This window comes from Monodelphis domestica, chromosome 2, assembly GCF_027887165.1.
Source record: "Monodelphis domestica isolate mMonDom1 chromosome 2, mMonDom1.pri, whole genome shotgun sequence".
Taxonomy (NCBI): Eukaryota; Metazoa; Chordata; class Mammalia; order Didelphimorphia; family Didelphidae; genus Monodelphis; species Monodelphis domestica.
In genome coordinates, this window is record NC_077228.1 from 527,679,953 (window position 1) to 527,697,370 (window position 17,418).

The 17,418-nt window shown below is 34.8% G+C and overlaps 1 protein-coding gene across 10 annotated transcripts in view; it reads left to right on the forward strand.

The window, feature by feature from the left end:
* The window catches only part of DGKG (diacylglycerol kinase gamma), a 298,101-nt gene that overhangs the window by 82,445 nt on the left and 198,238 nt on the right, over window positions 1-17,418 (forward strand). For all 10 annotated transcript variants that reach the window (XM_056819855.1, XM_056819854.1, XM_056819858.1 and 7 more), the window contains 2 exons: window positions 135-242; window positions 1,883-1,981. In XM_056819855.1, coding sequence (XP_056675833.1) covers window positions 135-242; window positions 1,883-1,981 — 207 coding nt within the window. The remainder of the gene's footprint in view (window positions 1-134; window positions 243-1,882; window positions 1,982-17,418) is intronic.

Sequence of the window (17,418 nt, forward strand, 5' to 3'; positions counted from 1 at the left end):
TGGGAAAAGTACTTAACCAAACCAAAGGATATTTACATTGTTGCTTCCATTCTGTTGCCTTTGTAATGGTTATTGCTGATAATATTTATTGTGTTTGGCATTTATGGTCACTTTCTCTGTGTCTTTCTTCAAAGGATGAGAAAGAAGAAAACCCACTCTTCAAGTTATTTTCTTCATCTTATGCTATAAACCTAATCCAAGCAAAATCCAGTACTTCAAACAAGAGTGCAACAAAATTGAAGGTACAGTAGTTTTCCCTGAAGCTTCCACTTTTAATTTTTTACGCATCTTCTCTCTTTTCTAGTTCTAAAATAAATATTGTTGTTATCTTTTATTTTTATACCATCTACATTTCTTTTATCAAATAAACTTACTGGTTTTTACATGAATTTATAGTTTGTCCCTCACATTTCCTTTCCTCTCCAGTTTATGTAATTTTTTTTCCATTTCTTACCATTCATCACTTTTTCCATTTTTTCCATTTCTTTATTTTATCATCTTATATTTCCCCATCATTTCCAGCAATGTTTAAAGCTGTATTTCTGGAAAATATTTACCTTTCAGTTTTGTACATCCTTTGCTTTCACCAGACTTTCTTCCTTTGATTTAATCACTGTTTCTATTCAGATGTGGTAGTGGAAGTAGGAGCAGAGATGGCATTTCCAAGATGTCCTTCTTGGGAACTATGGCTCCAGGGCTAGGCAGTGCAGGTGCAAATTCAAGTGACAGATTTGTGGAAGAGAATGGAATCAGAGAAGGAATAGGACACCCTTCCGAACAGTAGATAGGCAAATGGCCATCAATGAGCTATTGATGAAGAATGATGATCATTTACAAAAGGAAGAGATGATCACACAAAACTCTCATAGTTTCATCACAAACAGTACCAGATAACTTCTTAATTTTGCTTTGTGACTAATAGACAAAAGGAAGAAGAAGGAGTTTTTCTCTTCTTTCTCGTAGATTTTTGTTTATTTATTTGTTCTGCTGGAGCAACATGGTGGAAAGAGAGTTAGCAATAGCAATGCCCAAGAAAAGACTATTGAACCATGTTTTACATGTACAGAACAGGGAAGGAGGTTGAGAAGAAAGAAGAAGCAAGCAGGACAGTTTTGAAAGTAACATGTACGGAGGTGGAATGCCAATTAAAGTATAGTTTTTCATGTGAAAAATAGTAACATGTAAAATTATTACCTACTTTTTTTTTAAAAAAAGCAAGTATAATGAAGTGAGATCCATTTTTTCCATATGCAGTCCTCTTTTTTGTGCTACTCTAAATGTGGAAAGACTTTTTTGGTGTTTAAGTTAAGAATAAGAAAATGGATTTTTTTAAAAAATAAAGGAATGAAATATTTTATTTTTTTCTTCAATAACATGAAAAACAATTTTTTAACTTCCTAAAGTCTGCATCAAATTGTCACCCTCCCATCCTCTGTCCCCTTTCTTCTCTGGAAGCAATGTGGTACTATCATATTTTTTAATGAATCAAATGAAAAGACAGAAGTGAGTATAGATGCCACATCATTATGATTTCTTGTACATGGACAAAGACCATTATAATCTGTGGTTTCTACCTGATCCTATCACTAATTTTTCATTTTCTGTACATTAGTGTTTCTTTTTCACATGTATACAGAAGACTGTACACCTAACCTGAAGTGAGGTAAAGCAGGGGAAACAGCTGGAAGAGCACCAGGAAAATCCAGGGGAGATCTTTCTTGTTCTCCAGTGTACTCATCTCCACTGGGGAAAGTACTTAACCAAACCAGAGGATATTTTCCTTGTTGTTTCCATTCTGCTTCCATTGTGTTAATGATTGATGGTAATTTTTATTGTATTCAGCATTTATGATCTTTTTTCTCTATGCATTTCTTCAAAAAAGGATAAAGGAGAAAATCAATCCACTGAGACACTTTCTTCAACACATGATGTCAGAATCGATGGAAGATTTCCTTCAAAAAAGAATGTAACAATATGGGAGGTACAGTACTTTTCCCTGAAGCTTCCAGCTTTAATTTATTACCCATCTTCTCTCTTTTCTGTTTCTAAAATAAATATTATTGTTATCTTTTATTTTTATATCATTTACATTTCTTTTATCAAATAAACATTTGTTTTTACATGAATTTTTAGTCTGTCCCTCAAATTTCCCTTCCTCTCCATTTTATATAAAATCTTTCCATTTCTTACCATTTACCATTCTTATCATTTCTTCAATTTCTTTATTTTATCATCTTCTATTTCTCCATCATTTCCAGGAATGTTTAAAGTTGTGTTTCTGGAAAATGTTTACCTTTTATTTTTTTACAACCTTTGCTTTCGCCATACTTTCTTCTTTTGATTTGACTACTGTTTCTTTTCAGATATAATAGTGGAAGTAAGAGTAGAGATGACATTTCAAAGATGTCCTTGAGAACAATTAGCTACCAATAAAGAATGAGTTAGAACAAAAGGAAGTGATGATCACAAAAAGCTCATTGTCTCATTACAAACTGTACCAGATATGTACTTAATTTTTGTTTTGTGACTAATAGATGAAAGGAAGAGTAAAGAATTTTTTCTCTCCTTTCTCTTGTAATTTTTTTTTTTTCTGGAGCAACATGATAGAAGGAGAGCATAGCAATAGTAATGCCCAAGAAAGCACCATCACACCATGTTTTAAATACACAGAATAGTGAAATAATTTCAGAAAGAACAATGATCAAGCAGAAAAGTTTTCAAAATAACATGTAAAACTTATATAGGTTTTTTTTAAAGCAAATGGTATAAAGGTAGTGATTTGATGGCATTTTATACAGTCCTTTTTACATGCCAAAAAACTCTTCTTTAAGTTTAGAATAAGAAAATTAAATTGATTTTTTAATGCCAGAATGAAAAATTCTTCCATCTTTTTTGTCTTTAGATTTTTTTTGGATGTTTTCTCTTCCAATTCCACATTCTTGTTTTCTGTTTCCACCATTATTTTTTATTAATCAAATGATAACAGCAGAAGTATAAATACATCATCATTTTGATTGTTTGTCCATGACAAAAACCACTAAAACCAATGGTTTGTTTCTGATCTTACCTCTAATTTTTCTTTGTATTTTTTTGTACATCAATGTCTTCTCTGCACAGGGCCTACTGGCTCTATATGTAAGCTGGGGTAAGGCCAAACATAAGAAGTAGACTAAGGAGCCTAAGAAATACCCATTGGAGCCCTTTCTTGGTCTCTCTCTCCACTGGAAAAAGTACTTTATCAAACCATAGAATATTTTCCTGGTTTCTCCCACTCTCTTTCAGTTGTATTAGCTATTAGGGTAATATTTATTGCCTTCAAAAATTATGGTCTTTTCTCTCTATGTCTCTCCTTGAAGGAGAAGAAAAAAGAAGGAAGCTCATCCACCAACATCTCTATGTCAAGAAGTGATGATGACATTACTCGATGTCAAAACCACATCTTTAAGGATGTATTTAAGAATTAGAGATATAGTAGTTTGCCCTAAAGCTTCCATTTTTAATTTATTGCCCATCTCCTATCTTCTATTTTTAAAATAAATAACATTATCTTTTGTTTTTATACCATCTTCATTTCTTTTATAAAATAAACATTTTATCTGAATTAACAATTTGTCCCTTCTACTTGCCTCCCTCTCCCTTGAATATAACATTTTTCCATTTCTTATTCAATTTATTTTATCACCTTCTATTTTCCTATCATTTTCAGTTACATTTAAAGTTATATTTCTGGAAAATTCTTACCTTTCAATGTTTTACATAATATGCTTTCATCATATTTTCTTCTTTTAATTTAATCACTGTTTCTATTCAGATGTGGCAGTAGAAGTGAGAGCAGAGACAAATTTCAACAATATTCTCCTTGAGAACCATGGCTCCAGGCCTTAGGTGATGAGGGTACAAATTCAAGTGACAGATTTGTAGAAAATAGAAAATAATGAAATTAAAGAAGGAATAGAGCCATTGCATAGGGTGGAGAGGGCAAGGATCAAGTATGCTAGAAATCTGAACCTTTCAAGTCTTGTGTTTCTGATTTCCTGCCAAGGCAAATTATCTGTAAATGACATGGGGAAATGGGTAATAGTTGAAATCCAAGAAAAGCATACTGATGGTAAACATGCTCTTGACTTTCAGTTGAGAGTTAGCAAGTCTAAACGAACCACATCCCAGGATGCATAGAAAGAAGCCAATGTAATTGTTAAGTTGTCATCAGTTTTCTTTATAAAAATTGGAGAGATACAAATGATAGAAGAATAGATGGTCAAATGTTTATCAATCACATAGTAGAATGGATAGAGTGGCAAGCCTGGAGTTTGGAGAACCAACCAACTCAAATCTGGCTTCAGTCATCTCCTAGTTGTATGACCCTGAGCAAATAATTTTATCCTGATTGCCTAGCACTTGCCATTCTTCTGTCTTAGAATTGATACTGAGACAGAAGGTAAAGATTTGGGAAAAATAAAGAATAAGTTAATAAACATTTTCAAAAGGAAATGATCACACAGCTTACATAGTTTTTTTCACAGACAATACTAGACAGATATTCCTAATTTTCTTTTGGGAACACAATTATAAGACTAATAGAGCAAAGGAATTTTATAGAGAGTTTAACTTGATTTTTAGTGAATCATTTGACAGTAATATTCTTGGCAACAAAATTGAAGAGATGTGAGCTAATCAGTAGACAGCTATATGGATGACCAAACCTAGAAAACTCATAAATGGTTCTATGTCATCTACTGCAGAGATCCTTACTAAATTACAGATCCATGTTTGGCTCTCTATTATGTAATATTTTTGTCAGTGAGTTGTATAAAAGCATTGATGGCATACTAATTATATTTGAAGATGACACAAAGTTAGAAAAGTGACTTAACCTATTAGATGCCAGAATATGCATTTGTGTATGTGTGAGTGTGTGTATGAGGAGGGAGAGAGGGAAGGAGAGAGGGAGGGGGAGAGACAGACAGACAGACAGACAGACAGACAGACAGACAGAGGCAGAGAGAGACAGAGAGAGACAGAGAGAGACAGAGAGAGAGAGAGAGAGAGAATGAGAATGAGAACATTTGACCAAATCTACTAAGATCAAATTTCATGGAGATAAATTCAATCAACTTTACAAGATAGAAAAAAAACTAGCTGGAAACTAGTCTGAAAGGTGATTTGAAACTTTCATTGTATGAGTACCTCAACATTTAACCTAGTACAGAAGCAGGGACCTAGCTGTCCCAATGTGCTTTATTTTTAAAGGGTCCATACTGTTTATTAGTGGATTGTTGCTTCCCTTTCTAATTGCTTATGTCATCCTTTGAATACTGCACTCCATTTTCCAACATTCTAAGCTAACTTCATTGATCATAGCAATGACATTTTCCCCTTTTGAAAATCAGGATATTTGCCTCTTTGCAGACCTTTGACTCATTTCCTATACACTATAATCATTCAGATATCACCAATAATGTATCAATAATAATCTACACAAATTTATTAAATGCCATAGGATATGATGACTTGATTTGGTGGAGGGAAGTTGAGGTAATTCTGACCATTTCCTAATGTATCTTGACTTTCTTTTTTCCTTTTTATAAAATACAAACCTTTACCTTCTATCTTCAAATAGATACTAAATATCAGTTCCAAGGAAGAAGAATGATAAGGGATAGGCAATTGGGGTTAAATGACTTATTTAGAGTCATACAGCTAGATATCTTGACTTGTAACCTTGTGCTTTTGTGTTCTATTTGTACCAATTCAAAAATCATTATTCAAGAAACTATTAGGTTTGATGTTTTAGGGAGCAGGAAAAATCATCCATTGCCTTCCATCCCTGAATAATAGCAATAAAAGTAATAACCAACTTTTATAATGCTCTTCAAGGTTTAAAGTATTATACATATATTGTCTGATCTGTTTTATTCCAACAACCATGTGATATAGGTATAATAATTATCCCCATTTTACAAATAAAGAAACTTAAGCAGAGGATAGTTAAGTGACTTCCACAGTATACACAAAAGGTCAGTATGTGAAGTAGGTCTTTTGATTCAGGTCCTTCCTCTCTTCATCTGAAATTCTATATAATATAACACCAAGAATCTCAAGTTATAGTCCTACTTCTTCCCTGAACTCCCTCTAGCCTACATCCAAAATTAAAATGTGTTTGAATCAGAACTCTATTTAGAGATCAAAAAAAGATCTCCAAACTTCAGATTTACATAGACAATGTAAGAAAAATTATTTTCCTTCAATATCAACCTCAAAATTATTGCCAAATCCTGTTACTTCATCTTTTATTACAAACTCTCTAAGTGCTCATACTCATTACAGAAATTCCTCCCTGGAAACCATGAAAACTATAGATTTTAACAAATCAATGAATCCATGAGACAAAAAGAAACATTAGGGGAAAATCAAAGACTGAAAATACAGAAGAAAAATATGTTTTAATTGACTTAAAAAAAACAGATAAAAAAGATATAATATGACTCCTAAAAAACATGATTTTAAAAAGCCTGGAAACTTACTAAATTTTTTAAAAATCCAAAAATAAAAATAGCTCAAATCTATTAGGAATGGATAACACAATGAATATAATACCAGAAGTCAGGAGTCAGAACAACTTGCATTCACTTCTAGTCTCAAATGCTTACCAGCTATGTGAAGCTGGGCAAGTCACTTAACATTTGCCTATTGTAGTTTCTGCATCTATAAAATGGATATAGTAATAGGACCTGCCTCTTAGAGGTGTTATAGAGGAAAGAAAAAAGAGAAAATATTTATAAAGTCTCTTATAAATATTAAAGCACTATATGCTTATATGAAAATTTAAAAATTATATCATATTCCTTCTAAAAGTATTGCCCCAAAAAATGTCCTAGTAATGTTTTAGCCAAAATACAGAATTTTTACATTAAAGAAAAAATACTTCAAGCAACCAGAAAGAAGTGATTCAGGTACTGGGATATCCATATTAAGAAGCATTCAAAACATTGGAACTTCTACTACAAAAACAGGAGATTCTGACATAATGTATACCAAAAAGCAGAAGATAGAGGCATATAAACAAAAATACATTTCATGAAAAGCTGAACATATTTCAGGGGGGAAATAGAACAAAAGACTTTCAAGGATTTCTGATGAAAATGCCAAACCTAAGTAGGAACTTTGAAATATAAACACAAGATTTAAGAGAAAGCAGGAAGAGTAAATTTATTTGAGTAATAAGAGTGGTCTGTACAATGAAGTTCTGCTAACATTCTAATGTGGGTTGAAGAAACAAATCCCTCAGAACCTTATTTTCATGAAAATGTGTTGAGAGAGTGAAAAAATAGTGGATAGATGCTGCTTGGGATGGGGGCAGGGGGAAAATGGGAGAAAGAGAAAAGAAAATCAAAAGGAATCCTTTAGTAAAAAAAGGAGGAAGAATGAATAAAACCTACATCTCATAATTAGAGATGAGGGGGGGAAATGTCAACCTACCCTTATTGTCTAAGACAAATAATTGAAGGTAGACACCAAAATAGTCAAGAATGGATAGATAGAGAGATAGATAGATAGATAGATAGATAGATAGATAGATAGATAGATAGATAGATAGACGGACGGACGGACGGACGGACGGACGGACGGACGGACGGACGGACGGACGGACAGACAGACAGACAGACAGACAGACAGATAGATAGATAGATAGATAGATAAAACTCAAAGGAGGAGAAAGGGGAAAGATGGATTATAATGAAGAGGATAATGCCAGGAAAGAAACAGTTACAAGCAAAATGAATTTTCTGATCCTAAAGGAAAATTAAAATGAAAAATAAAAAAACAGAGAACCAGAGAATTAGAGTTGAAGGGGAAACCTGACCTTTGGGAAATGACTTAAAGGATTGTATTACATGAACACAAAGGAATATTATAGAATCCTAACAAATGCTGAAGGATATTATTTTAGAGAGTTCTGAGTATTTGAACTGACAGTGAAATGAGCAGGAGCGAGAATCATAACCTCAAAGGAAAAATAAAATTTGAAGAGTCAGTGACCAATTGTTTCCTGAAGACCTGGCTACAGCATGCTACCCCTCTTTTAGAGAGATGATGGACTCCAGATGCAGAACAAGACATACATTTTGAGGGCATGGCCATTGTGTGGATTCATTTTGCTTGACTACTATTGGTACAAAAGCTTTTTCCTCTCTTTTCTCTTGGAGATAGAACAACATGGTATAAAGAGAGCTTAGTAGTAGTAATGTCCCACCCCAGAGACCATTAAACCATGTTTTTAATACATGAAAAGTGTATAGTGAAGGAAGTTCAAAAGGAAGAACAGGTGAGCGGGACAGTTTTGAAAGTAATATGTAATGGAGAGATGAGAAAAAAAAAGGAGAATGCATACAATGTTACATTTTTAAAATAATGGCCACATTGGGGATGTAGACTCTAAATGAACATCCTAATGCAAACATCAACAACATAGAAATAGGTTCTGATCAAGGACACATGTAATACCCAGTGGAATTGCGTGTTGGCTATGGGAGAGGGGAGGGAGGGGAAGGAGGAATAGAATATGATTTTTATAACCAAGGAATAATGTTTGAAATTGACCAAATAAAATAAAAAAATTTAAAAAATTAAACATAAAAAATAATGGCCACAAAATAAAGAGAAAAAAGTATCCATGTAAAACAAATCCAAAGGGAACTCAAAAGCAGAAGTTGTTTACATTAACATACATATATAATTTACATATTTTTAATTGTAAGCAAAGTAGAGTTTGTGGTTTTGCACATAATATTTTTGGGCATGTTTAGTTAAAAGTTTTGTTTATGGTGTTTGTAACTAAGTATATAATTTAAATTTTTTTAAAGAAAGTAATATGTAGAAGTTATGCACACACACATATTAGGCAAGTGCAAGGCAGCTAGGCGGCTCAATGGTCAGAGAAAGCCCTGGAGATGGAAAGTCCTCGATTTGATCTGGCCTCAGACACTTCCTATCTATGTGACTGAGCAAGTCACTTTATCTCTTTTGCTTAGCCCTTACCACTTTTCTGCCTTAGAACCACTATATAGTATTGATTCTAAGACTGAAGGTAAGGGTTTAGAAAAAAAGCAAGTGGTATGAAGTAGAGATTAATGGTTTATTATGCAGTCTTTTATATTTATATATATATTTTCTAAGTTTAGAATTTTAAAAATTAAGTTAATTTTTAATTGAAAGAATGAAAAATTCTTTAATGTTTTCTCTTCCAATTTTACTCTAATGTTTGCTCTTTCACCTCCATATTCCTGTTTTCTGTTTCTACTATTCCTTTTTTACGAACCAAATTATAAGACAGAAGTGAGTATAGATACATTATCTTAATTTACTACTCATGGAGAAAGCCATTAAAATAAGTGTTTTGTATATAATCCTATCTCATTTTTCTTTTTTTTAGTTTTGTCTTATTGTCTCCTGATACCTTATGGATTTATTAGCTTCTGTTTCCTCAATTCTAATTTGATGGAGTAATTTTTTTCCTTGAGATTTTGTGTTTATTTTTTCATTTAGCCCATTATAACCTTTGGGAAGTTATTTTCTTCAGGGTTTTGGTTTGTTTGTTTGTTTGTTTGCCTATTTAACCCATTCTAGCCTTTAAGAAATTGTTTCCATTTGGCCCTTTCTAGTCCTTATGGAGTTGTTTTCTTCAGATGGGGGAACCTCCATTTTCATTTTGCATCTTTCTATCATTTCTTTTATTATTTGATTTCTTAAACCTCTTTTCATATTCTTCCAAAAGGACGTTTAGAGCCTGACATCCTTTCTATTCTCCTTTAAGGCTTTACAGATTTCCTTTATGTCATTGTTGTCCTCTTCTGGGTTTATATTTTGATCTTCTTATCACTAAAGTAACTTTTAAGATTAGGTTTTTTCTTTAACTTTTGTTAGTTTTTCTAGTTATTATTCCCACCCACCCACCCAATTTATTCATCTGTTGATGTTCTGCTCCTGTGATGAAAGGAGCACTGTTTGAAACTTGTAATATAGCCTCCTCTGGTGCTTAGGGTAGGTCTGACTATCTTTGGGTACCTTCAGTGTGTACTTCCAAGGGATAGACCACCTGACTTCTTTTGAGGGGCTTGAAGCAGATTTTCCAGCTAGATTCAGCTCCCCCTGCTTTTGGTTTCCCTGTTGTCTCCTGTGTTAGGCTATTCCCTGCTCTGCCTTTTCATTACTCCAGGCCACATGGAAGCAGGTACAGCTACTGTTGGTTGGCTCCTGTACTCTGCTATATCATTACCTCAAACTGCTTGGCAACACCTCTCCTCCTCTGCCATTTTTGTTGCCTCAGGTCATTTGGCAACTCCTAGAGCTATTCTCTAGTCTACCTTTATGTTACTCCATGCCACATGAAAGCAGGTAGGGCTGGTTTGAGCTGCTCCCTTCTGCTGGTTTCATTGTGTCAATCCCTGTAAGACTACTACTGGCTTTGAAATTTCCTTGCCTCAGGACTCCATAGGGCTGGTCTTGGACTTCTCCTCATCAACTGTTACATTTTCTCAGACTGTTTGGCAGTGAGTTAGGTTATGACAGTGTAAGCTCTGCAACCTCCTCTCAGTGTGTGCTCTGCAAGCTCCATTTGATGTAGCACTCACTGGGCTACTCTTCCCTCTTACCTCAGTGAGATGTGTTTGTCTGTCTTCCCTTTCTTTTTGAGATGTTTTATTTTCTATTTTTTCCTGTTTGGAGGGTATGGGCAAGCTGAGCATCCCTTATCCCATCATATTATGTCCCAGAATATATCTCTTCTCATTTTTCACATTTTGTACATCAGGTTTTTTTCTTCCCATGACCTATAGTCTCCATGTGTAAGCTGAGATGAGATGAAACATGAGAAGTAGCCTAAAAATCTACAGGAAAATGTTGGTCTCCACTGGACCAGTTGCCACTGGGTAAAGTGCTCTACCAAACCATAGAATATTTTCCTTGTTATTTCCATATGATTTGAGTTATATTGGCTATTGATGATAAATAACAGTTATTATGTTCAGTATTCATTTGTTTCTTTTTCCTCTGTCTCACAGTATAGTAGACAGGCAAATGTTTATCAACCACCTGTCAGCAAAGAATTTGTCAGTGAATATTTACAAAAGGAACCCATGTTCACACAAAGCTCACATAGTTTCATCAATAAAAGTGCCAAACAGATCATCCCAATTTTATTTTACTAAAATGACTCTTAGACTAATAGATCAAAATAAGTTTACATATGATTTCATTTTATTTTAGAAAATAGTTTTAACACTGATATTTTTGACAACAAAATGGAAGAAATATAAGCTGGCCAACAGACAACCATGTGAACAATCAAGTCTAAAGAATTCATGAATTATTTTACCTCATTTGCTTACAGATGTCCCTAGTAAACCACAGATCTATATTTGACCCTCTATACTTAATTTTCATATCAGTGAATTAGATAAATGAGTAGATGGCAAGCTAATCAACGTTGAAGATGATGCAAAGTTAGAAAAGTCATCTGAAATAAGATGCTGGAAAGAAAAAAAGCATGATTTATAGGGTAGAACATATGGCCCAATCTATTAAGCTCAAATTTTGTGAAGATTAATTCAAAATTTTTTACTTTGGGTGCAAAAAGTGATAATTTTTCTACATAAAAGAGATAAATTTATTTGAAAAAAAGATTTAGGAGTTTCATTGGATGACAAAGTCAATATTTGACATAGTTGTAGAAGCAGGGACATACAGGGGATCAAAGGAGAGTCTCAATGGAATAGCTTAGACATGACATTTTTATTATTATTTTGTTTTAAACCCTTACCTTCCGTCTTGGAGTCAATACTGTGTATTGGCTCCAAGGCAGAAGAGTGGTAAGGGCTAGGCAATGGGGGTCAAGTGACTTGTCCAAGGTCACACAGCTAGGACTCTCAATCCACTGAGCCACCCAGCTGCCCCCTAGACATGACATTTTAATGGGTCCACATTTTATTGGTGATTACTGCTTCCCTTTCTAATTGCTCATCATCCTTTTATTATTGAACTTTGTGATATTTTCCAACAACCTTAAATAAATTTGTTGATCTATAATTCGAAAAAAATTACTTTCCCCACTATTTGAAAATCAGAATTTTGCCTCTGGGCAGTTCTTTGACTCTTCTCCTATACTCTATAACTGTGATGGCAAACTTTTTAGAGGTGGGGGTGATGTCCTCGGGCAATCATGGAGAGGGGGAGAGAAGCAGCCCATCCCTGTAACCTTCTGGCTTTCTGGTAACAAACTCTGGCAAATTCTGTGCTGGAGTAATAATGAGCATGCCCACAGAGAGGGCTCTGAGAGCCCCTTCTGGTATGCGTGCCATAGGTTCTCCACCACTACTCTGTAATCATTCAAAGATCACCACTAATGTATTAACAATCATCTCCACAAATTTTTTCAGTGTCATGGGTTGTTGTAGTGACTTGAACTGCTTCAGGGCAGTTGAGGTCACTTTGACTATTTCTTTATTCATCTTGGCTTTCCATCCTTGGTCATTTTTATTCTGTTCATGCCAATTCAAAAACCATTCTCCTAGGAAATGAATAAGTATGGGGAGGGGGCAGCTGGGTGGCTCAGTGGATTGAGAGTCAGGCCTAGAGACAGAAGGTCCTGGGTTCAAATCTGACCTCAGACACTTCCCAGCTGTGTGATCCTGGGCAAGTCACTTGACCCCCATTGCCTAGCCCTTACCACTCTTCTGCCTTGGAGCCAATACACAGTATTGACTCCAATACACAGTATTGACTCCAAGACAGAAGGTAAGGATTTTTTTTAAAGAGTAAGTGTGATGTTTTAGGAGGTGTGAATAGTCATTCATTAACATCCATCCCAGAATAATAATAAAATTAATAGCTAATATTTCTATAATAATTAAAGTGCTTTATATATATATACATATATATATATAGTCTCATTTGATTTATTCCTCCCTGCAACCATGTGATGTAAATGCTATTTTATTCCCATTATTCAAATGAAGAAACTTAAGCAGAGAGAAGATAAGTAACTTCCTCAGGATATATATAAGTATCTAAGGCAGATCATTCAACTCAGGTCCTGCCTGACTTGTTCATTTATAGAACAGACATCATGCTAATACCTATCAGAAGCATTGGGAAGGTCAGATGAGGCAATATATGTAAAAAAAATCTTACACTATATAGTTATGTGACAATTGCAACAATCTATCGATCTCCTTCTGAAAGAATGCCCAAAAGAAAATGTTCTGGTGATTCTGTCCAGAGTTCTTATATTAAAGAAAAATTACTGCAAACAACTAGAAAGAAATAATTCAAGCACTGGAGATCTGTAGTAATATACACTCAAAACATGGCAACTTTACTACAAAAAATAGATCTTGAAATGCAAATTTCAAATTTCAAAAAATTCCAAAAGGCAGAGGCATAGTCTTATGGCCACGAATAACTCTGCTGAATAGCTGAGAATATTTCGGGGCAAATGGAATAGAAGACTTTCAAGAATTTCTGATGAAAATGCCAAACAAGCAGGAACTTTGAAACGTAAACACAAGAGTCAAGAGAAACCTGGAAAAGTAAGTTTATTTGAGCAATTGAAATGGACTATGTGATAATTACATTCTAATATAGGATGATGAAACAAGTTGTCCTTCAAAACCTTATTATCATTAAAAGGTACTAAGAGAATTAAGTTAAAAAACCAAAAGGTTTAGCAGTGGATCGATTCTGTTCTGGGAGCAGGTTGAATGAAAGAAAGAGAAGGGAAATTGAAAGGAACGCTCTAATGAAGAAAGGAGGAAGAGCACAGACCCTAATACATTTCATAATTTGGCTGAGAAGAACAGCATAGAAGCGTATAGGAAGGGATGGAAAGATCAGGCATCAGGAGAACTTCATTGTTATCTCAAACAAAGGAATGAAGATAAAATACAGAAACAATTTAGTACAAATACTTATCAAATCCATCAGGGAAATAAGGTGGAGGGGTGGGGTGTAAGAGAAAGTATAATACCAAAGATGGAATAATTGCAAGCAAAATTAATTTCCTGTTCCTGAAGTTGATTTAAAATGAAAAATAAAAAGAACCGAAGAACTAGGATCTAGGGGAAGCCTGCCTATGGGAAATGACTGAACAGATTGTGATTTATGAATGTAAAGAAATATTATTGTATCATCAGAAATGCTGAAAGATATTATTTCAGAGAGTACTAGATAGTATGGATTGGCAGAGTGAAATGAGAAGAAGCAAGAAGGACAAAGCTAAAGGAAAAACAAAACCTTGGTGACTCAGTGGCCAATTACATTTCCTTTGGACTTGTAAGGCATCACACTACTTCTCTTGCAAAGTGATGATGGACTCAAGATACAGAAAGACATGCATTTTAAAGACATAGCCACTCTGTGGATTTATTTTGCTTTGCTATATTTTTTCATTACAGTTTTTTTCTCTTCTATTTTTTGGTAGGGGTGGGACAATGTAGTAGAAAGAGATCTTAGCAATAGTAATGCTTAAGGGGGAAAAAATCATTAAACCCTGTTTTAAATGCATAGAATGAGACAGTAAAAGTTCAGAAGGAAGAACAAGCAATTGGGGCAATTTTGAAAGTAACATGTAGAAGTTATGCATTTTGAAGAAAGCAAGTGATATAAAGTAGAGACTCATGTTTCAATGTGTAGTTCTCTTTTATATGTTATTCTGTATCAAAATACTCTTATTATTTAAGTTCAGAATAAGAAAATTAAATTAATTTTTAAAGAAATGAATATATATAATTTCTTCAATCTTTTTTCTATCTTCCAAGAGCTTTGATGTTTACTCTTCCACTTCTATGTTCCTGTCTTCTGGTTCTACCATTCTTTTTTATGATTCAAGTGATAAGACAAAAGTGAATATAGATGCCCCCATCATTTTAATTTCCTCCTTATGGTCAAAGTTGCTAGAAACATTGATTTGTATCTGATCCTTTCTCTAATCTGATCCTATCTCTCATTTTTCCTATTTTATACATCAGTTTTTCTTCCTCAGCTTGTAAATATAAGCTGAAATGAAGCCAAGCATGGGCAGTAGCCTAATCACAAGGTGATTCAAATGAGACTTTTCCTGGTCTCCAGTTGACCAATTTCCACTGGAGAAAGCCCTTACCAACCTTAGGATATCCTCCATGTTGTTTCCACTCTGATTTGGTTGTATTGGCTATCGATGGTATTATTTATTGTGTTCAGCATTTGTAGTTATTTTTCTCCATCTCTCCTCAAAGAAGAGGAAAGAAGAAAAAAGCACATCCACCAACAGCCCTGCTTCAAACCCTGATGATGCCTTAACTGATGCTGAACCCAGTTCCTCAAACAAGGATGAAAATGAATTGGAGGTAGAGTAGTTTGCCCTGAAACTTCTATTTTTAATTTATTGCCCATTTTCCCTTTTTTCTATGCTCAAAATAAATGTTATTGTTATCTTTAATTTTTACATCACTTACGTTTCTTTTATAATTTTTGTACACACTGAATATCTTTTTTATTTACATTATTATCCAATTTATTTGATCTCCTGGTAATTTTATATCATTTCTAGTCATTTTTAAAGTTAACTTTGGGTGAATTTTTTACCTCTTGAATTTTGTACATCATCTGTTTTATCAGTTTTTTTTCTTTGATTTAATCACTATTGTTCAGAGGTCCCAGTGGAATTGGGAGGAAAGACAGCATCTCAAAGTTGTCCTGCTTAGAAATGTGACAAGGGTTGTCCCTTCACATGTAACATAGGGGTGTCGTTGTGTGCCTTGAAGAGATGCAGAATTGACAGCATTAGCCTCTTCTGCCCCCTCTTTCTCCAAAATAGACTTGAAAGGAAACAGGAGGTTAAGGAGCCAGAAGCATAGCCATTCTACTCCCCTCAGAGAGATATGGCACAAGGCTTGTTGGTCTACGATGTGTTGTTGTGGGGGGGTTTTGCAGTCAATCTAACTTCCAATCACTGTTCATGATTGGGAAAACTGGATACTTAGCATCAAATCCAAAGCTTAACCACCTTTCCCATCAAATACTAGCTCCATAATGAACACATAAAGCAATTAGTAAGGAAACTCATTTGTCCATTTCAATTCAATAAACATTTATTAATCCCCTACTTTGTGCCAAGCACTAAGCTAAGTAGAGACAAAAAGAGGCAAAAAGACAGTCCCTGCCCTCAGGGAGCTCAAGATCTAATGGGAGAGACAAACAAATATGTGTAAACCAACTAAATACAGGATAAATAGGAAAAAAATTTAATAGAGAGAACACACTAGAATCAAGAGGTATTACAGAAGGCTTTCTGTAGAAGGTGGGAGTTTTTTGAGGACTTAAAGGAAGCCAGGGAGATCCGTAGTCAGAGTGGAGGAGGGAAAGCATTCCAAGCATAAGTAACGGCAAGAGAAAATGCCCAGAGCTGAGAGGTCTTGTGTTTGGAATAGCCAGGGAGATTGTGGCACTGGATTGAAGAGTATTTTGTAAGGAGTAAGGTGTAAGAAGACTGGAAGGTTGGAGGGGCCAACAGAATAGTTTTTATTTGCTCCTGGAGGCAATAGGGAACCATTAGAATTTATTGTGTGGGGACCAGGGGAGGAGTTTGACATGGTTGTGCCTGCACTTTAGTGTATAAATGAAGAATAGACTGGAATGGGGAGATACTTGAGGCAAGCAGACTCACCCTGCCCTCCAGCAGGCCATTGCAATAGCCAAGGTGTGAGATGATGACAGTGTGTACCAGGAGGGTGGCAGGGCCAGAGGAGAGAAGGGAGTGTATTTAAGAAATGTTTCAAAGATAAAATCAACCGGCCTTGGCAAAAGCTTGGATAGGAGTATAAGAGAACATGAAGGGTCAAATGGGACTCTTGGGTTGTGAGTCAATTTGATAGCCAAATAGAAACCTGAGAAAGTAGACCATCAGAGAATATATAACAGCCAATAAAGATTGAAGAAGTTCTTCCATTGGGAGCAAGGTAACTCAGTTTAACCAAGAGAGAGTCCCAGATCTCAACTAAGAAGAAATTTGGGGAGAGAAACATAACGGAAACTACAAACTCCTCTCATGTTGGCTTCTTCCCATACTCTTTTCCTTCAGTATCCTGAAGTGGAGTTGACATCATCTATCTTCTCTTTCAAAACTAAAAGCCAAAAGTACCCATAGAACTTCCAGGGAACTGAAGAAAAACTTGAAAAAGATTGATTACCTCAAAGCTCTCTCCCACTCTCCCCAACCTTGCTCTATCGCTCTATCCCACATGCAGGCAAAGAGCATTGTACTCATTTGGGTTACATTTCTTCCTTGGGTCAAAACTCTTTATAGTCCCTTACAAAGACAAGTTATAAAGTATAAACTTGCAAACTTTTAATATATAAAGTATAAAAACTTACTAGAATCAGCTC